At 40.7% G+C, this 21,853-nt stretch overlaps 1 protein-coding gene across 2 annotated transcripts in view; it reads left to right on the top strand.

Annotated features, from left to right (window-relative positions):
* AFF2 (ALF transcription elongation factor 2) overlaps positions 1 to 21,853 on the top strand; it is a 446,266-nt gene that overhangs the window by 141,829 nt on the left and 282,584 nt on the right. For both annotated transcript variants that reach the window (XM_075260676.1, XM_075260675.1), the window contains exon 3: positions 468 to 1,352. In XM_075260676.1, the coding sequence (XP_075116777.1) occupies positions 468 to 1,352 (885 nt within the window). The remainder of the gene's footprint in view (positions 1 to 467; positions 1,353 to 21,853) is intronic.

Raw genomic sequence — 21,853 nt, 5'->3', positions numbered from 1 at the left:
AGGAGTAACTTGAAGCTCCTGGACCTCAGTGCAATATCTGTAATAGAGCCAAATTCCTACCTTGTGTCATTTAGAGAACACTTTATTTTATGTGATGGTGGGACCTTTCGGGCCATGCAGGGTCTAGGGCTCATTAGAAACTGCTACTGCTGCATCTCCTATAGCTATGTCCCTCATCATAGGACTGTGTATAGGGCCGTGAGCCTGGGGCAATAATCAGGACACATCTTATACCTGTATATTTTGCAGCTTGGGAATACTGAAGGAAATCAATGGTTTCATGTGGGCACGGATGACCCACTGATATCATCCATGTGCTGTCCATGCAGTTTTACTATGGACCCTACACATGCATGCATTCATGTACCTGTAGTTCTAGTTAAAACCAGGATATTTTCTAACCAAGAGCTTTGGCATGCAAGAGCTTAGAAACACAGAAAATAACATATGTGTTTCCGTATTTTCAGACAAATAAAGGAGATGCTCTTGCAAACCGTCTCCAGAACACGTTGGGAAACTATGATGAAATGAAAGATTTGTTAACCAATCACTCCAACCAGTCTCATCTCGTAGGAATTCCCAAGAATTCTGTTCCTCAAACACCAGTGGAAAAAAATGAGCAGAACTTTTTCCCAGAACAAAGAAATAGGGTGGCACAGTGCCACCAAAACAGTAGCCATTCTTCCTCCACAATGCCTCCACCTTCAGGCCTGGGACCAATTTCTACTCTTGGGCATGAAGGTACCAGAAAATCAAGAACAGACTGGCCCCTTAGTGGGCATAATCCCAGTTGTACTCAGTCTAGTCAAGCCAACAGTCAACCAAGCCGGTCCAAACACAGTTCTTCACACGATTTGTCACAGATAAGATATGAAGACCTATACAACTGCCAAAATGACCAGCATAAAAGTGTGAGTGTTGATGAGCCAGCTCCTGCAACTTCCTCTTCTCACCCAAGAAGACATAATCACTCAAAGACATTAAGTGGAGAACATTCTTACAAAGAAAATAGCCATTCTAAGTCACCAATTGATTTAGAATTTTCAGTGCATGGCTCCGTATCTCCCCTCCCATCGACATCGCTCTTATTGGCAGGAAATGGCCTTTCCTCTCAAAACTTTCCTCCAGGACTTCACAGTAAGACAAATATGCTTCAGCAAAAGCCTACTGCTTATGTGAGACCAATGGATGGTCAGGACCAAGTACCAAATGATTCCCCTGAATTGAAGCCACCAACAGAAATTGAGGATGGATATAACAGCCAACCATTTGGAGCAATATTGGATGGGAAAGTCAATGTACCAGTCAGTAAGAACAAATTGCCAAAGCTTAGTATCCCACAAACAAATGAAGTAAGTTATGATTTTTATTACAATGTGATTTTGTAAATTATTATTGTGTGTCCAATTCCTGGGCTTTATGATGTGATTATTGTTGATACTTGACCGATACACGTCAATATTCTATTGTATATATTTGAACTTAGTAGATAGCTGTTGGACAAACGATCTGTTCTCATGATCCTCCCATACATATGCATGTTTGGCCAAGCATTCATGTGTACTCAATGGGAAAAGAGGAGTAAAGTACTGCCAGACATCTTTGGTGGCGGCCTACCTCTTAAGATACTTTTTATCCTGTATCTTCATCTGTTTAAGGAGAATCAGATATATGTAAAACAGTTGCCTGGTTCCATTGAAGTTCATAGGTTTATCCAACCTTCCTCTTATGTATATGTGCATCTAAGAAAAAAAAATCATAAAAGTAAAAATTAAAAAATATTCAGAGCACAAATACGAATATAATGGAATAAATTCTAAATTGTTAACATTTCAGTTATATAAAAACAGAATTTAATAATATCTATTTTCAGGTTGATGGATAGCCAAGAATTGTCCAAGTCTTTTTAGTTATGAATGCCAGGACACAATGTTAATAGTCAAATTGGCATCAGGACAGTTAAACTGGCACAGAGAGCGTAAGTTATTGCATTTTAAATCCTAAGCCAAACCAGGCCGACCTAACATAAAATTATAGTTTCTTCATCTTTACTTAAAGGCGTTTTATGAGAGTAGAAAAATAGCTTCTTCTCATTTCACAAGCAGTGCCAGTCTTATACAATACCAGGTTGTACCTGGTATTGCTTTGAAGCGAATTAGTGATGAAGAAGTCACAAAAAAATAATCAAGTGATGCAGTACCTTGGTAGAATTAGGGGAGGTGTTCCGGTATTAAGACTGGCGTTTCATACACTAGTCTTAATAAAGGTCCTAACTAGCACAAGGCACTCCTGAATTATTTAGAAGCCCCTGCTCTTTTAGTGCGATTAATGGATTAATAAGTGCACCTAAATACCTTTTAACAGTGTTCTGAGTAATTACTGGATTTCCTGGGAGCTCCCGCATCCTCTGCATTTGTTTACATGGGTAGCTTCCTGATGTCTTATTCTACAACTACCATGATGCATTGTTCTACACTCAAATGCCCCTCTCACGCACTCCCCTCCCTCTCTAACTCCCTCACACCCCCTCCCTGTTTCCCTAGCTAGCCAATGGACTACAAGCCCTACCAAACTAACTCTATCCACCCCCACCCCATCATACTTACCTGTCTTCCTGTCTGGATCTTTTGGGCACAGGAGATCACTTCCTTCTGTTTTTCTCCTCTTCATGTCTGCTGGCACCTGTGCAATAGAGCCAGAGTTCCTACGTGGGTAGCCAGCATTCGACAAGAGGAGGAGCCAGTCCCCCTGTAAGTGACGTTTAGTGCCTAGAAGATCTAGACATGAATACGGGTAAATATGATGGGTTGGTGAGGGGTAGTGTTGGTGACATTCCTTTTCCAGAAAATGGGTATGAGTAAATATACGTTTTTTGATAAACGAAGTTAGTAAGAAGTTAGGCGGGTAGAGTGATTAGATTAGTGTTTAAAGTATTATTTTATCGCGGGCAACCCCTTTAATAAATCAGTTGCACGCCCATGTGCCATTTTTGAAAGTCTATACCAGTCAGGAACTTGTGTAAAATTCCTTTAAAGGGATTCTACCATTAAAAATCTTTTTTCTGTGGCTAACACGTCGGAGTAGCCTTTAGAAAGGTTATTCATCTCTTACCTTTAGATGGGATCTCCGCCGCGCCGTTCCTTAGTAATACCGGTTATTACTGGTATGTAAATTAGTTCTCTGGCAGCGATGGGGGCGGGCCCCAGCGCTGAAAATGCGATGAGGGCGTCCCCACCGCTGCCCGAGAACAGGATCCTGTGCCGCCTCTATCTTCTGCTGGATCCTCCCCTTCTTTCTTTGTCTTTCTTCTGACACCTGCGCAGTTGGCTCTGACACTGAGACACTAGTAGAGCCAACAAGGCGCACAATTGCGGCCTTGGAACTATGGCCGCGCATGCGCAGTCGGCTCTACTAGTGTCAGAGCCGACAGAGGTGAAGCCTCCGAAGAAAGAAGGGGAGGATCCAGCAGAAGACAGAGGCGGCACAGGATTCTGTTCTCAAGCAGCGGTGGGGACGCCCTCATCGCATCACGAATAGCCTTTCTAAAGGCTATTCCGACGTGTTATCCACAGAAAAAAAGATTTTTAATGGTAGAATCCCTTTAAAACTCGCAGCAGAAAACTGGCATAGTTGGGCTAATAAATTCCACCCCGTGTGCTTACCTAGCACAGGTAACGCTTTTCTCCAGTCCGACCCCACAGATCAAATATTTATAGCAAACACCATTAATAGTCCGAACGCCGAAAAAAGAAATTCATCAACTTGTTATTTCAGAAACCTACAAATATTAGAAAATACAAAGTGCTCCAGTCACTAAACCTTAACAAGATCCCGTTCGCAAATATATTCTCAAGAACTATATTTACCTTCACAATAAACTATGAGGAATGTAGCCGGCTTTTTCAGCCTAGATCAGATTTTCCTCTTTCTGCAGTAATACGGCGTAAATAATGTGTTGGTCTGTTTTAAAACTCCATGTATTTATTAGCATTCCAGAGCGCAACAAAGACTGATGTGTTTCGCAGTAACACTTGAAATAACTTCTGAAGAGTTTTATGAAAACTGTGATTTCTTGTTATTCCCATCAAGTAAACAGTAAAGGCTACTGTCAGATGGACTGGCTGGATGTAATGTGCATTTTGAATGGCTGTAGCCCCTTGTAGGATGTTTATGTGCACAGTTATGGTGATGTATTTGTACAGCTCATAATAAGCTTTTAGCAGGAAACAGTAAATTCACGTACGTTTGCAATGTTTTGAAATATTTTCGGCATGCTACATCAGCTTTGCTGTCTGCTTTAGCATGTTTAGACATTTTGATGGCTTCTGTAATGGTAAATGGAGGGTCACATTGGTTTGAAAAATTGGCTCTAGTCAAATGGTTACTAATTTTAGTCGTGACTACGAACCTCTCCAGGATATATTTATAAAATAGGATTAGGTGTTTACCTACAGATTAGATACTGAGCAGAGGTCCGTACTTGGACATGAATTGGCAACATTGATTTACCAGTTATACACAGGATAATCCACTGGTGGGATCCCGACTGATCACTAGAAGAGATGAGCGAACAGTAAAATGTTCGATATTCGTTTCGAGTAGCCCCTCAATATTCGACTACTTGAATCGAATATCGAACCCTATTATAGTCTATGGGGGGCAAAATGCTTGTTTCAAGGGTATGCAACGTTCGATCAAATTATACTTACCAAGTCCACGAGTGAGGGTTGGGTTGGATCCTCCGAGCAGTCTTCTCTTTGCAGCGTCCCCGCAGCGTCTTCCGGCTCTTCATTCACTCTGCCAGGCATCGGGCCTGGGCAGAGTAAATGAAGAGCCGGAAGACGCCATGGGGAAGCTGCACGGAGAAGACTTCTAAAGGTAGGAGAAGAACCAGCGTTGATTGGCCGACTGTATAGCATTCGGCCAATCAATGCTGGTTCTGCATCAAACTTTTACATTCAAACAGCGAGTGGTACTCGATCGAGTACGAGTATTTCAAATACTGTAGTATTCGATCAGATACCTACTCGATCGAGTACTACTCGCTCATCTCTAATCACTAGACTAAGAGTTCCCAAAGGAAGCGAATATACAAATGTAGCAAAAATTACCAGACCACAACAAAAGCCTTTAAAAAGGATTTTGAAGTTGTTGGGGTTTTCCTTTCTCTAGTCCTCACCGTTTCTGAGCAATCAATGCAGGCAGTTTTGTTGTCTCATATATGTTCATTAGGTTCTCTCAAGTAGGTGGCATTGATCCTGGGAAGACAGAGCTCTGTGATATTTTTTGCCTCTGATTGGAGCTTTTTATCACATCCTTTGTGTGCCCAAGACCACCCACTTGACCTTAGAGGCCATTATTAGCAGGTACCAAAACTATCTACACTGATTGCTCAGGAAAGAATTTCTATAGGAAAAATTGTAACTGCCGGAATAAGTGGAGAGGCACCTATTAAAAGATGCAAAGAACTGGAGTTGCTTGAGATGGTGAGTTGTACTAATTAGGCTGATGCCCCACTTTGCGCAAACGCAGCTTTTTTGCTGCAGATTTTGTCACGTTTTTTTGAGCCAAAGCTAAGAATGGCTACAGAAGGAATGGGAAATATATACACAGTTCTTATACTACTACCATCTGCTCAATCCACTCCTACTTTTGGCTCAAAAACTACAAAAAAATCTGCAACAAATAAAGCTGCGTTCTCGCAACGTGGGGTCATAGCCTTAGGCTAAAGCCCCACATTGCGGAAACGCAGCTTTTTTGTTGAAGATTTTACTGTGTTTTTTTGCACCAAAGCCAGGAGTAAATTGAACAGAGGGTAGACCTATAAGAGCTTTCTAGATATTCCCCATTTCTTTTGTAGCCATTCTTGGCTTTGGCTCAAAAAAGACGAAACAATATCTGCAGCAAAAACAGCTGCGTTTCCACAACATGTGGCCCCGCATTGCAGAAATGCATCTTTTTTTGTTGCAGATTTTGTTGCGTTTTTTTGCGGATTGTCAAACCTCCCCCCCACTAATCTGACATTAGTGATGCATCTTTATCATTAATATTTTGAGCCTGAAAACCTTTATAAAGATCTATTCCACAGTGTACTTAATGTGTTTATTGCACAATTCTGGTTTCATTGCGGTGCTCAGGTTCAGTCTTATTATTAGATGCTGCAAAGACCATAAGGTGGCGAAACAGTCATAATATCTAAGCCAGAATATAGAATCATAAATAATCGTAGATTTTTTATTTATTTTTTATTTATTTTTTTACCTGTAACTGCCATAACCCTGTACCTTTTAGGGATAGATCTAGTCTTATATTGTTCACTTCCCTACTGGAGAGAACAACACAAGGTTTACGGAATAAACAAAATATCTTACTTTATAGGGTTTTCATATTAGCAGTTCTTATCCCATATTCATAGGATCAGGGATACATATAGAGGGGATTGATGGAGTGCTGTACTCTATCTCCATCATTCCCAAAGAAGAGAATGAAGTCATTCACACAGGACATTTGAGAACCTCCCATTTTCATGATCCCGGGGATCAACGATCAGTTATCCCATCTCCTGAGGATTGGGAATAAGAATGGTTAGTGCAGGGGTAGGGAACCTTCGGCTCTCCAGCTGCTGTGAAACTACAACTCCCAACATGCTCCATTCACTTCCATGGGAGTTCCAAAGACAGCAGAGCAAGTATGCATGCTGGGAGTTGTAGTTTTGTAACAGCTGGAGAGCCGTACGTTCCCTACTCCTGGGTTAGTGTATACACTGAGATATAGCTATAGGGAGGGAGGTAGCAGTTGACCTTGGTGACTTTAAGCCCTATGTATCAGGTAAGGAGAGGCTCACATTTGTGCAGGGTGCCCAAATCTGTCAGAAAAAAAGTGCTGCATGCCCAACTTTTTTATCCAGTAACATCAGTTGAAATATAGACATCTGATGGAACCCATTATAGTCACTGGGGTCCCATTTTTATCCATTATTTTTCTGTCTGCTATTCCGGTACCATTAGAATGGGCTGCTGACATAAATACGAATGTAATCTTAGAAGACTATAATAATAAATAGGGTAGGCGGGGGAGGGGCGGGGGTCCTAATACATATTTTGCAAAGGGTTCCAGGAGCAATGTCTCTTTGTATTACATAGTGTTACATTGTAACACTTTTCTGCCTTCAGAATCCATGCAGTGGTAATGAAACAAAGAAATGCGCGGTGCAGCAAGTCATAAAACACAGTAATAAGGCAATTCTAAGTCTGAGGCTTTTATGAATTAATGTAAATAATCATGGAAAAAAGATGAAATCAATTTTCTGTTACATCGGATTTCTGAAGACATTTATTGATATTTTCTCGAGTCTTCTGGAACGGTACTTGTTTCCCATAATGTACTAAACAGTAGTTACCACGCGTTTCACAAAGACAACTCTGATCTGGGGAAACAAATCAATTTTACTTTTGTCATCACCACTTAAGTCCAGAATCGCAGAGAACTTCCATTTCACATTCCTGCTCAGATATATTTGATGGCTGTAATATTCAGCAAACGCTAAGCTTTGTTATATGTGTTTGAAATCATGCAGCTATTACTGTGTCTATTGATCAGCTTAGTAGCTCTCAGCCTAGAAGGACAGACGCTCTAATTCTCCATTAAAGATATCCAGAAATTGACAAAAAAATGGCTGCATTGATTTAGTCCAGACAGTTAATGTGTGTGGCTCTAGCAGTGATATATATTTAGTTTTCTTAATGAAAAAAAAGGAACTAATCCTGTCATGGGCTGTAAGAAGTGCACGTCTTCTGTTCCGGAGAGGTAACAAAGCCTGCTGCGAAGGGAAAGGAACATGGTGGTAACAGAATTTCAGCTTTTTTTTAAGAGTAAAAAAGAGCAGAATAAAATGATTCCCTATAACACATTACAAATCCACTTACCTTTTTAATTTTTCACAATTTTAAGGTCTACAGTTCATGATACAGAGTAACTATATTATCACAACATGCTAACAAGCTGCAGATCACAACACCGCCACTAAGTGGCCACCTGTAAAAACATAGAATAAACAACTCTCAACGGAGTATCATAAAATCAGATCTGTTTTCTGCAAAGCCGGTAATTTCACATGACTCCACTAGGGATCTATTGAGCCACGATGAGAGGTAAAGAAGGAGATATGTGTTGTCTACATGATAAAAAGACTTTATTTTTTCTCCGCATAATAAATAAAATCAACCAATGTCCCCATCTATTACATTTTCAATATTCAAAGGTGAATCGGTATTTGAGAAGAATGGTAAAAAAAAATGACCCCATGACACTCCTGCTCTAGTACTGATCACTACTTCCTGGTCCCGCCTTGTAAACAGGAAGTGACCATTAGACAACTACTAACTAGAGATGAGTGAACAGTAAAATGTTCGAGATTCGATATTTGTTTCGAGTAGCCCCTCAATATTCAACTACTCGAATCGAATATGGAACCCCATTATAGTCTATGGGGGGAAAATGCTCGTTTCAGGGGTAGGCAACATTCGATCAAATTGAACTTACCAAGTCCACTAGTGAGGGTCGGGCTGGATTCTCCGAGAAGTCTTCTCCGTGCAGCGTCCCTGTGGCATCTTCCGGCTCTGAATTCACTCTGCCAGGCATCGCTTACAGTCAAAGCGGCCATTTTCTTGTAGCGCATGCATGCGCAGTCTGCTCTGCCCAGGCCCAATGCCTGGCAGAGTGAATTCAGAGCCGGAAGAATGTATAGCATTCAGCCAATCAATGCTGGTTCTGCATCGAATTTTTCCATTTGAATAGCGAGTAGTACTCGATAGAGTATGAGTATTTTGAATACCGTAGTATTCGATCGAATACCTACTTGATCGAGTACTACTCGCTCATCTCTACTAGAGATGAGCGAACACTAAAATGTTTGAGGTTCGAAATTCGATTCGAACAGCCGCTCACTGTTCGAGTGTTCGAATGGGTTTCGAACCCCATTATAGTCTATGGGGAACATAAACTCGTTAAGGGGGAAACCCAAATTCGTGTCTGGAGGGTCACCAAGTCCACTATGACACCCCAGGAAATGATACCAACACCCTGGAATGACACTGGGACAGCAGGGGAAGCATGTCTGGGGGCATAAAAGTCACTTTATTTCATGGAAATCCCTGTCAGTTTGCGATTTTCGCAAGCTAACTTTTCCCCATAGAAATGCATTGGCCAGTGCTGATTGGCCAGAGTACGGAACTCGACCAATCAGCGCTGGCTCTGCTGGAGGAGGCGGAGTCTAAGATCGCTCCACACCAGTCTCCATTCAGGTCCGACCTTAGACTCCGCCTCCTCCGGCAGAGCCAGCGCTGATTGGCCGAAGGCTGGCCAATGCATTCCTATGCGAATGCAGAGACTTAGCAGTGCTGAGTCAGTTTTGCTCAACTACACATCTGATGCACACTCGGCACTGCTACATCAGATGTAGCAATCTGATGTAGCAGAGCCGAGGGTGCACTAGAACCCCTGTGCAAACTCAGTTCACGCTAATAGAATGCATTGGCCAGCGCTGATTGGCCAATGCATTCTATTAGCCCGATGAAGTAGAGCTGAATTGTGTGTGTTAAGCACACACATTCAGCACTGCTTCATCACGCCAATACAATGCATTAGCCAGTGCTGATTGGCCAGAGTACGGAATTCGACCAATCAGCGCTGGCTCTGCTGGAGGAGGCGGAGTCTAAGGTCGGACCTGAATGGAGACTGGTGTGGAGCGATCTTAGACTCCGCCTCCTCCAGCAGAGCCAGCGCTGATTGGCCGAATTCCGTACTCTGGCCAATCAGCGCTGGCCAATGCATTCTATTAGCTTGATGAAGCAGAGTGTGCACAAGGGTTCAAGCGCACCCTCGGCTCTGATGTAGCAGAGCCGAGGGTGCACAAGGGTTCAAGTGCACCCTCGGCTCTCCTACATCAGAGCCGAGGGTGCGCTTGAACCCTTGTGCAGCCTCAGCTCTGCTACATCAGAGCCGAGGGTGCGCTTGAACCCTTGTGCACACTCTGCTTCATCAAGCTAATAGAATGCATTGGCCAGCACTGATTGGCCAGAGTACGGAATTCGGCCAATCAGCGCTGGCCAATGCATCCCTATGGGAAAAAGTTTATCTCACAAAAATCACAATTACACACCCGATAGAGCCCCAAAAAGTTATTTTTAATAACATTCCCCCCTAAATAAAGGTTATCCCTAGCTATCCCTGCCTGTACAGCTATCCCTGTCTCATAGTCACAAAGTTCACATTCTCATATGACCCGGATTTGAAATCCACTATTCGTCTAAAATGGAGGTCACCTGATTTCGGCAGCCAATGACTTTTTCCAATTTTTTTCAATGCCCCCAGTGTCGTAGTTCCTGTCCCACCTCCCCTGCGCTGTTATTGGTGCAAAAAAGGCGCCAGGGAAGGTGGGAGGGGAATCGAATTTTGGCGCACTTTACCACGCGGTGTTCGATTCGATTCGAACATGGCGAACACCCTGATATCCGATCGAACATGTGTTCGATAGAACACTGTTCGCTCATCTCTAATCTCTACTAACTACTACTGTGACCCACCTTAGCTAGTGATTGGCTGAGCTTCACTTTCTGTGTGTTGAGAGGAACAATAGTGTTTTTTTTTTATTATATCATGGTGTTACATCAGTCACTACTCTGAACTCCTTTTTCTGCATTTTCGTTGTTGTAAGGGCAAGGAATTATAGACTAGAGGGGGCCAATGAGAAGAATTTTGCTTCCTTTATTTTGATTTTTTTTTTTGTAAAAAAAAAAAAAAAGTCACCATCAGACTACCCCTTTAGTGTCACTGCTATTGTACTGAGCAGCAGTCCTCATGTGTCAGACTGGTCCCTCTCAACATTGAGCCCTTTGCCAAAATTTCGAAGCCATCCAACCTCTTTAAGATCACTTCTAGATTGTTTTTTTAATTTAGTATAGCCTAAGGGAGCTATGACCCCCTACTTTTATATATGCACCTCTAAGTCTACAGGCACCTGTACCATAGCACACAGTCCCCATGTGTACATTTTACAGACCCGTAGGCATGCCATGTGTTTCCATATGGTGTGTCCATAAGGCATTATGTTCTCCCTTACAAGCAATGCTTCTAGGAAATAATATCTACATATTAAGGCGTTCTCTTCCATGGATGAACCCAGCGTAACATCTGGTAACACAAATCATTCATGTACAAACTTGACACAGTTTAGGAATTAAAGTCAGTGTATATTTGTGGTTAAATGTAAATTCCACATCTGAGAATATTGATAAATGTAACGTGAGCGGCGTTCTCAGTAGACGCAGCCGGCACATCACATATGCTACGGCACTGGGCTGGCGCTTAAATTATATTAATCAAATAACCCAAGTTAAAACATTTCCATGTGCTAATGAGAAATGTTTTAGAGCATTAATACACATATTAGCTTGGGAATAAATTAGCCGGGAAACACTGCATCAACTCTGTAAGATGCAATTTTAGAATATTTCAGCTCTTGGGCAAGTGGATATAATTGTGTGAAATTAAACAACACTTTTTATTATTGTAATTCCAAGTGGAGTCATTTGTATCTTTTTTTTTTACATTTAATTTATTAGCAGAAATATTGTAAAACTGTTATCTAATATGCTTTGAATGGTATAATGTACAGAAGTTTATATTACTCAATATAGGACATTGGTTACTGGAATAAATGTAGCAGTTGTTTTATATGTATTATTATAATATGGATTGAGAACATACTGGAATATCCTTGAGCTGTACATCACCAGTGTGGCAATTGATGCCTGATTTATATGGACTATATGTATAGGGTATATATGATAGATAGATAGATAGATAGATAGATAGATAGATAGATAGATAGATAGATAGATAGATATAGGATACGGTCTAATTCTGTGTATCCCTGGGCAATATATGTTAAAAGATAAATAAAGACTGATCACTTCTTTATTGCTCAGCTGTCACCAAACAAGAGGAAGAGGAGACTCCACGGACTGTTATACCCCAAACCACAACCCCCACCCCCCCATACTCTCCCCCTCGACTCCAACTCCCCCCTCCCCCACACTTTACTAGCTTTGGCAATGCCAAATATCCATTCAGACATGCCAATAAAGCCTATTTGATTTGATATTAAGGAGTCATAAACAGATATATAGATTTCCTGAAATTTGCTCACTTGAATAGTCCATCCGATCTGAAAGTGACTTAAAAATTGGTTTCTTTACCCTCAAAATGGAGGTTGCCTATCTAACTTGTATTTCTTGGTCACTGACCTACTTTCAATGACTGAGTAACCTAAACCACATGACTGAAACCAGCCAATGATAGCTGTAAACCGAGATCTCCTCATCTAAACTAGCCAAGGTCATGAATGTAGGCCATTGACCAAGAATTAATAGTTGGATATCCAGCTGCCATTTTGAGAAATTTAACCCAAAAGTTTCATATTCACCGTAATCTGGAATTTTTCAGAAATTTCATTAGTGATGGATCAATTTGTGAATCTCTAGTCATAAATTTTAGAATACACAAACTGAAAATTCAATTCATTTTTTATAAATTTGATTTGCTCTCCTTCCTTCATAAACATATTTTTTTACATTCTACTTGTGATACACAAATTCATCCACATCAAATGTCCAAAAATGTTTTGCATACTTTTGTACAGAGTGGGCTTTTCACAGTCGACAAAACCTAAAGATTAATTGATGCCCCAGTTTTCTCCCTAAGAGAAGCTTCTCCCCGATACTGCTCACAATCACTTCCTATTAAACATGGGAATAACTACCGTATAGGGTTGAGCGATCGTGTTCGGAAAAGATCGGAATTCCGAACACGATCTATTTAGGTGGAATTGAGATTGAGGATTATTTCCCCACTATTTCCTCTTAGCCTTCGCACTGAGTATATAGTGTATACTCAGTGTGAAGGTTCCGCTGTGGTTCCATAGGAATGAATGGAAGCAGCCGGCAAACAGCCTTAACCCCCTGCGCGCCAGCTGCCTCCATTCATTCTAAAGGGAGACTAAACTAACATGTCTTGTCGCTACTTACCTCCAGAGATGGCTGCTCTGGTGTTCTTCTCGCTGCCGCTCCACGCTGCAGTCTTCTTTGCCTCACTGCCCCACCTCCCAGGTTAGTGTTTAAAGTGCTAGGAAGGCGGGGCTTGTGGCTTAGGAGAGTGTGGGCGGGTACAGGGCGGGGAGATGTGACATCTCCTCTCCCAGTACCCGCCCACACTCTCCTAACCCGCCAACACTCTCCTAACCTGGACAGGGAGCAGCGAGGCAAAGAAGACTGCAGCGTGGAGTGGAAGCGAGAAGAACACCGGACCAGCCATCTCTGCAGGTAAGTGGACACCAGGGGGGACTAAGTAGCCAGAGGATTAAAAAAAAAATCCTCTGGCTACTTAGAATCCACGCTGTGTAGTGAATCACTAACAATTGTTAGATTCCATGCTGTATAGTGAATAGGATTGCTTTTAAAATCCGATCTCCGATTATTAAAAAAATCCCATTGACTTGCATTGGGATCGGAATTGGGATCGAGATCGGGTTCGAATGAAAAATGATCGGAAATTGGATTTTAAAATCGATCCTGAAAAGTCAAGATCGGCTCAACCCTACTACCGTACTATTGTAGCATGGATAGCAGTTTCTATGGTATTCAATAACTAAGGGAACCATCTTACTTTACATATAGGGTTCCATTGTCTGACTACTGATGGAAGGGGGCACTTCTTTATTTACTATTTTTATTTTTTTTATTATTTTTGGTGATTTCATTTTACCTGTACTGTGACTTCTTCTGTTATGTATACCATGCCATTGCTTTCAAAGAAAGACCATGATCAATGCTGAGAAAAAAGAAGCATCCAAACTTATCTTGACACAGCTTGCATTCAAATCTCTACTGAAAGATAAGATTGCGTCCAAGTCTGTGCCGGACCACCAATAAATTAATGGGCTTTTGCTAGGCCTCGCTATTTTGCTACTGAGCCAGAGGTCTTTAAGAATGCTGAGACCATGCACTACTTCCAAAAATCGGGAGACCGCTGGGTTCCTTGTGGGGCTGACCAGCTCCAACCAGTGAGACAATTGGATGGTGTTGTAGTAAGCACATACATCGGGAAGCCCCATACCCCCATACCCACCAAGAAGCAATGCGCCAATCGTGCCCTTTACATTTACAGACATAGGAGGAGAAAAGGAATCTAATTTCTGAGAAAAAAAAACTAAGCTGGCAGCAATATTGGGACCATGTTCATCGTATAGAGAAGCTTAGGCATAATGTAAGTTTTCAGCAAATTAATCCGCTCCATCCAAGAGAGGAGGGTGGATATCTTATTTGTCTACTAGCTTCTTAATACTTAAGAGCAGGGGCGAGCAGTTAACTCTAAAGAGATCAGACAGATCAGGGGGGACCACTATGCCGAGATACCTAAGAGGAGTCAAAGAACGTTGTCAAATTTTTTCAAAGAATATTTTGCAAATAAATCATTGTGAACCTAACCTAAGATTTCTGTCTTTTAAGCACTGATATTGACAGAGTTTATTGAGATCACCTATTATATAATTTGATTTATTGAAAGCTCTGTTGGACCCCTCCTTATTGGTAGAGAAGAAAAGAATCTGGTTTCCCTCTTGGCTGTAGACTTTTCACGATGACCAGATCTCTTGGTCCATCCATATGTTTTAGGAAAATATATTGTGTTTTTATACCTGTACTATATATCCAAAGTTAAAGAAGCCAAGGGGTATGGTCTGGAAATTGTGACGTTAAAACCTGGAGATATTAGGACGAATATGCTGATGGCAAATCGGTTCCTAATGCGGCTATTCAGGTGGAGTATTTAATTACGGTAAGCTTTTACTTTAATTTCAAGCTTAGGGAAGAGCAGAAACGGACGTCTTTCTTCCATAGACATCCAGTGCTGAAGGGACGGCATAGTAGCGAGCCGGCTGGAAGTTTGCACTTTTTAGCCTCTTATCTTGCTGCATTGTTACAGACGAAAGCCCACAATGGCATAGTCCAGGAGACTCAGCACTTTCATTTCCATTCTTAAACCAAGATACTGACCGGGATTTTCAGACGCTGCTGGAAACCTCAAAGGGATTTCAAAAAACCATTATCACATTTAAAAGCTCAATTTTCTTTGACCATAACCAGCAGTTCAGTTCACTTCCCAAAATGAATATATATCTAATTATGTTCTCTTGTAAGAAAATCTGGGAGTTAAGAGATAGTAAAGTTCATTATATAACAGAGGTATGGAATGTGCAAATCTTTACTGCTTTTCTATGAATTTAGAGGAATCTGCACGGTAGGTGTGTTAAGGGCATATCTACAATAGAGGTTTTTTACAGGACTGTGTGTTTTTGTTGAAACAACTGAAAATGATGAATCAGTTGAAGGATCCTATTATTTTATATGGGTCACCATACTGTGACCCATCCAAAAAGTGCATCCGTTTCCAATAATCAAAAGATACAGTGCAAAACCACTGGTTTTGGAATTCGATCACATGAAGTCATATACGGTCAGATCTGTATGTGTATATAAAGCCTCTGCATATTATAATGTGTATAAGATTGTAATATTGTGAATGGTAGACTGGCTAGAGGGGGAGAGGGGAGAAGCGGCAGTGCAATTTCTTCACTGTCTGAGACTCATGCTGTGAGAGGGGAGAAGGCGGAGGAGGTCACATCTTTCACTGTACTTTATCAAATACACTTTTAGCTATCTAAAGAGGGATTGGGATTTTATGTTGTGTAATGATGTGTACTTTTAGGTAGACATGATTTTTCTTTTTCCCGTGGAAACACTCACAGTAGGACATATCTCTTTGTTGACAGTAGAATGTACTGAGTTGAGATATTGAGTTGCCCAAACTGGTTAGAGGACCTTTATGTTTCACTGCACGTGTTATTTTTTGTATAAGTTTTATTATTTTCAAGTATATTGTATATCTATCCTGATTTTTCCAGATATCTCAGAAGATGACTAGCTTTGGGGAAAAAACAATATTTGGTATAACATTGTTGGGCATTTACTCTCAGGTGATAAAAGCCTGTCCAAGGTCGTGTGATGATCACGTAGGTGCTTGGCTTGTTAAAAGGCAGACAGCAAAAAAATGGACATGTCATATGTGGGAGATGAGAACCAGTGTCTGAATGCATCATATACTCCCAACCAAGTAACAACCCATTGTAAAAATCCAAGTCATCTATTACAGGATAAGAACATTTTCGTCCCTTGAAAGTAAACACCCAAGGCTTGTATGAACTCACAGCAAGCGGAGATCCTTAGAATCAAGTTACAGAAAATAAATTTGAAAATTATAAAACTTTATTATACAAACTATAACATTTATGTTCTAAAGCTATTATTATGTTCTAATACATTTTTAGTCATCCATAAGCAAATTTAAAGGGGTCAACTTGAATTATTTTAATGACGTTTTTGTAGGATAGACCATAAATATGTGATTAGTGGGGGGGTCAATAGCCAGCTCCTGCATGGAACAGCTGGTTGGGTTTGCCTTGGATCCCTGTACTATATAGTGCTCATAGACAGAAGTAGATGGCTCTGTACACTGTAAAGTGGCTAAGCAATATTAATACAGCTCATGGAACGGAGTTGCGGTAATGCTGTTCAGCTACTCTGCAGTGTACAACTTCGAGTTCCGTAAACTGTATAGTACTGGATCCTGAACAGCTGATCCATGTGAGAGGTGTCTGATGGCTATCAGAAGGATAGGCCATAAACAAAATCCTCGACAACCCCTTTAAGTTTGCATAATAAAAAAAAAAAATTGATGTATACAGTACAACCATGAATCAACCGTTTGGCTTAGATCATGTTAATGATCATGATGGTACACTATGCAATATGATATTTAGCTCTGGTTGTACACAGGTTGGCCCAATGTCTACCTTTAGGTCGTTGGAGACTCTTGCTCGATGCCATTGGATTGTGTAGAATGAAAGAATGGAATGGTGATCTGGAGGACACCTGACAATAACTTTGAGATAATACTTTCATACTGCTGAGTATACGCCTCTATTCTAATCCTGCTATATTAAATAAGAAGTCCTGGCTCCAGTGGGTGTCCATATGGATGTTGCGCTTGGAGATCTGGATCGCTTGCATTGGCCATTCCTGTTGAATTCTGGGGTAACAGTCCAGGTAGAAGCCAAGAGAATGATAGACTTGAGTGTCAGGATAAAGTTTATCAGGGTTCTTCTTCCTTTGCAAAGACTGCAACCATGTGCATATGTCTATGTGGTATGCAACGAGAGAAGAGGCTAAAAGTATACATGTAACATAATATGTAAGTTACACTGTGCAGTTTGTGGTCTCATGGTACAATACTTCTTTCACTGCACAACTCCAGGTTTTCTATGGTAAGCCAACCATAATAAGCCATAGTAGATGTAAAACTTCAATAAGTTATATTATAATCAATGCCAGATTAATTTATGTTGGTTTTAATACATAGCATATTACACATCAGTAGTAAAATAAAATGGGGAATGTAAATGAACATCTCAAGAATGGAGCACAATAAACCTGAATGAGATCTATAGTGATCTGGTTGTTCCACCGTCACTACTGTCTTCATTGTCATAGGGGCAGAAGTGCAAGTGAATGACTTTTTTTTTTTGCTGTATTGTGTATTGATTTAGAATGGTTTATAGTTATATATAACCGTATCTCTTTCTGTACCTGCATAACAAATCCCTTAAGGAAGATCTCAGTGTTTCTGCCTTATGATGACAGTATCGATCCTCATGTGTTGTCTCAGACATCATGTTGGGTACTGAAGAATCTCTGAATATTTACAGAACAAAGAGGAGACTGGAAATTGTGTACAAATCACAGATCTATATATAAGCCCCTGTGTTTGACTTCCTAGACACAGAATTTTATCAATATTACTTTAATCTGCCTTTTCAATTTTTATCACAGCTCCTCAAATCTGACATTTCATTTGCTGCAAGCATATATTTATCTACACCTACGTACTAAGGAAGATACTGTACGGAGTATATTTTATGGTATAAAATGCTGGGCTGGGTATACTATATATCATAGGGATGATGGATTGTGGATCCTACACTCACAAATAAAAAGTGGAAGCATAGCCAATACATATTATGGTGGTTCTGTCTATAACAGTGATGGCGAACCTATGGCACGCGTGCCAGAGAGGGCACGCAGAGCCCTCCATGCTGGCACGCGTGCGGTCGCCCGGATCGCTCACCAACAGGGAATCCGGTACAGGATTCCCCGTTGATGAGCGATCACTGCCTTCAGTTGTATGTGCAAATGCACATACAGCTGAAAGCTGTCAGGGTAGGCCGCGGATCGCGCAACCGCGGCCTACACTGGCTGCAGAGTTTGACCTCTGCCCCGACGCGGGCGCGATGACGTCATCAGCGCCGCCAGTGACAAGAAGGTGGATGCCGGCGGCTCTTCAGGGGTGAGTATGAGAGTGGCTCACTGTGTATATGATGTTGGGGGGAGTGCTTATAATACTTGGTGGGGTGTATAATACTGGGGGGGCTTATAATACTGGGTGGGGTGTATAATACTGGGGGGAGTGTATAATACTGGGGGGAGTGTATAATACTGAGGGGGCTTATAATACTGGGGGGAGTGTATAATACTGGGGGGGCTTATAATACTGGGGTGGCTTATAATACTGGGGGGTGTACTAAAGAGCATATAATACTGGGGGGGGGCCTATTTATAAGCACACAATACTGTGTGTGGATGCCACTGTGGAGCATATAATCCTGTGGGGGGGGGGGACACCTACTGCGGAGCATATAACACTGGGGGGCTACTGTGGTACTGTGGAGAATATAATATTTTGTGGTGGGCCCACTGCAGAGCATATAATACTGTCTGGGGTCCCCTCACTATTTATATCACACAGTATCTGTTTTATAGCAGACGTGATATTAGTACAGGATGTAAGAATATTACACGGTAACTATAAAACAGATCCTGTGCGATGTAAATAGTGAAAATTAATTGTTCAAAGTACCAAATGCCGAGACCTTTACATTTCAGTACAACGTTGTTTGTATTATTGAAAGCTCTGTAAAGCCCCACATGACTGTAATTTTTGGTCAGTAACTGTCCGCAATTGTGGATCCGCATAGTATTAAGTCTATATTGTCGTGTTGGCACTCCGCGAAAATTTTGTGGGTTTTGGGTTGCAGTTTGGGCACTCGGTCTCTAAAAGGTTCGCCATCACTGGTCTATAATATATAATATATAGACATATATTATAGTAGGCTTTGTCTAGGGCAAGATAATTAAGGGATCATAAAAGGGATATTGACCAGATTCTATGTTTTTGCTAATTGAGCTCTAGGTGAATATCGTTTCATTCCCCTTGCTTACAACATGATACTACCCATGTAATATATTGTACTGCCTTTGCTCATACAATAGGAGGTCATTGAACCAGCGTATTTGTCTCTCGCTATCCTACGTCCAATGTTTTCATTGGCTACAGGTTATTTGATTTAAGCCAATTTCGTGCAGGCAAAAAGGATACAAAAGATAACAATAAAGGCTCATAGAAGGAGAAGGCACCTTTCAGTGCTTTACATGATCTGTTACAAATCTCTGGCTCCATTGAAAACAAATGTTTGTCCATGTGTAAAGACTAAACATATACATAGGTAGTCAGAAAAGCTACAATGAATTCTGACAGCTAGAAAACAAACCCCCTAAAGAAGTAGGTCAGATTAGCCGGAGAAGTCTTTATGTTGTCATGTCTGATTGGTTACAATCATCAAGCTTTGTTGCGAATCGTTTCCAAAATAATCACTGTTCATTAGTGCAATTGTTTCATTATATATATATATATATATATATATATATATATATATATATATATATATATATCTTATCACATATACTAAATACCCTACAGAAATACAGTAATACGGTATAGTTGAGATCCGGGATCATAAGCTTAGTGTAATATAACAAAAATGTTTTTGTAGATCTGTAGGCAATATCATACAATGTTATCCCCAGAGCTCAGATCAAGAATAACATTTACAAATCCTTCTTGATTTCTATATACTTTACAAAGAAAACAGAAACTATGTTGCAAAGACAAGTGAGAACATATTTGACATTCTAATATTGTGGCTTTAGGGGTTATAGATATGACACTCATTTAACTGACTATGATATATTTTTATTGTATCATGTTGAGATATCACTGGAATATCACATCTGCCATACCGCCCTATCTTATCATTGAAGGGATAAGGGGTGCTGCAGCTGCTCTCCTGCACAACAGCAGGACTGCTCACAAAACTGAAATCATTGCCCGTTCACCTGAATGGTAGTTAAGTTACAGTGACTCAGTTCCACCATTAGCTGTCCGCAACCTGTAGATTAGCTGCTGAGAAGAGTTCATTGATGGGGGGTATCTGGTGTCAAACAATCACCTATCTGATACTAATGACATCATTAGGATAGGTCATCAATGATTTTTAACCTATCCCTTTGCTCTTAGAGTTAGGGAGGAAACCCATGCCCGCACACGGAGTACATTCATGATGCCCTTGGTTGGGCTAAAATCCAAGAGCCAAGTGTTTCAGGGTAGCAGTGATATCTATGAGCAACAATGGTGACCAAGTTTAGTTTCCATTTTTTGGTTTAGCTAAAATTTTCTCTATTTCTGCACCAAATATTGAAACTAAAGCATATGAAAACAAGCAGAAAAGGTAAAAACCACCAGAATATACTAGTAATGATAAAAGATGGCGACATAACCTGTGTGGTCTGGTTTAAACACCCTCAATACAGATCACCTGTTAGGGCATATGGATGTAAGAGATGGGATACCTTCTGTTTCCTCTTCTACTTTGATTCTATCCTGTATCATATTGCAGTAGACATAGTGAGAAATAGATGTAGTAGAATATTTGAATATCTTAGGTCCTAATAAATAATCCATTTTCTTAAATAAAACCTCTTCCTGACTGTATGGCAACTGGTTGCATTACAAGCTCTCCCCCAATGCTCTGATTTCATTGGGTGACCAAGCACAATAAGTCCAACTCCTTCTGTACATCCCATAGAGTCATCTGCCATTATAAAATATTTACGGTCTACAAGGACGTCACTTTCTTTTCTGATTTAATTTAAGCTAATCACAAAAAAAAAAAAAAAAAAAAAAAAAAAATTTAGGAAAAACATCCATCTTTATGACCAAAAAGGGAAACGTTTACTAATGTTGGTGTGAGCAGAATTAAATTGAGGTGACAATTGACTCCTCATATATCTGCATCATGTGTAAAATACAGTGAGTAACCTATAGCGAAACACACAAAAAGCATATGGTAGAAGTTCCCCCACATATGCTGAGGCACCTGTTCTGTTTATCTGATACAGTGACAAGTGTCAAGCCACTGGGATTTACAGATTTTACTGCTCATTTTCACTATGTCATCCTACAGTCCATGTTATTCCACACCAAGGGTGTTAAATTTTGGATCATGCCACTCGGAGTGTAGGATTTCACCCATGTGTGTTCAGTCAATGTAATACTCCATTTGCTGTGGCTTCTGATTGAGTGTTTTTATATTTAATTCACACACAATGGCATAAATATATCAAGAATGACCCAGAGAAATTCTAATGTTCACTATAAACTTGCAAAAAGACATGTAATAAGCCTTGCTCATGCCCTATCCCATTAAAAAAAAGAAGAAGAAAACACAAGAGTAATAAGATGGTGCACCCCATTTTCAGGGCTCTCTTATACCAGGTGCTGATTTTTG

The sequence above is a fragment of the Leptodactylus fuscus genome, chromosome 11 (assembly GCF_031893055.1).
Source record: "Leptodactylus fuscus isolate aLepFus1 chromosome 11, aLepFus1.hap2, whole genome shotgun sequence".
NCBI classification, from domain to species: domain Eukaryota; kingdom Metazoa; phylum Chordata; class Amphibia; order Anura; family Leptodactylidae; genus Leptodactylus; species Leptodactylus fuscus.
This window is presented reverse-complemented; position numbering and strand designations above follow the sequence as displayed.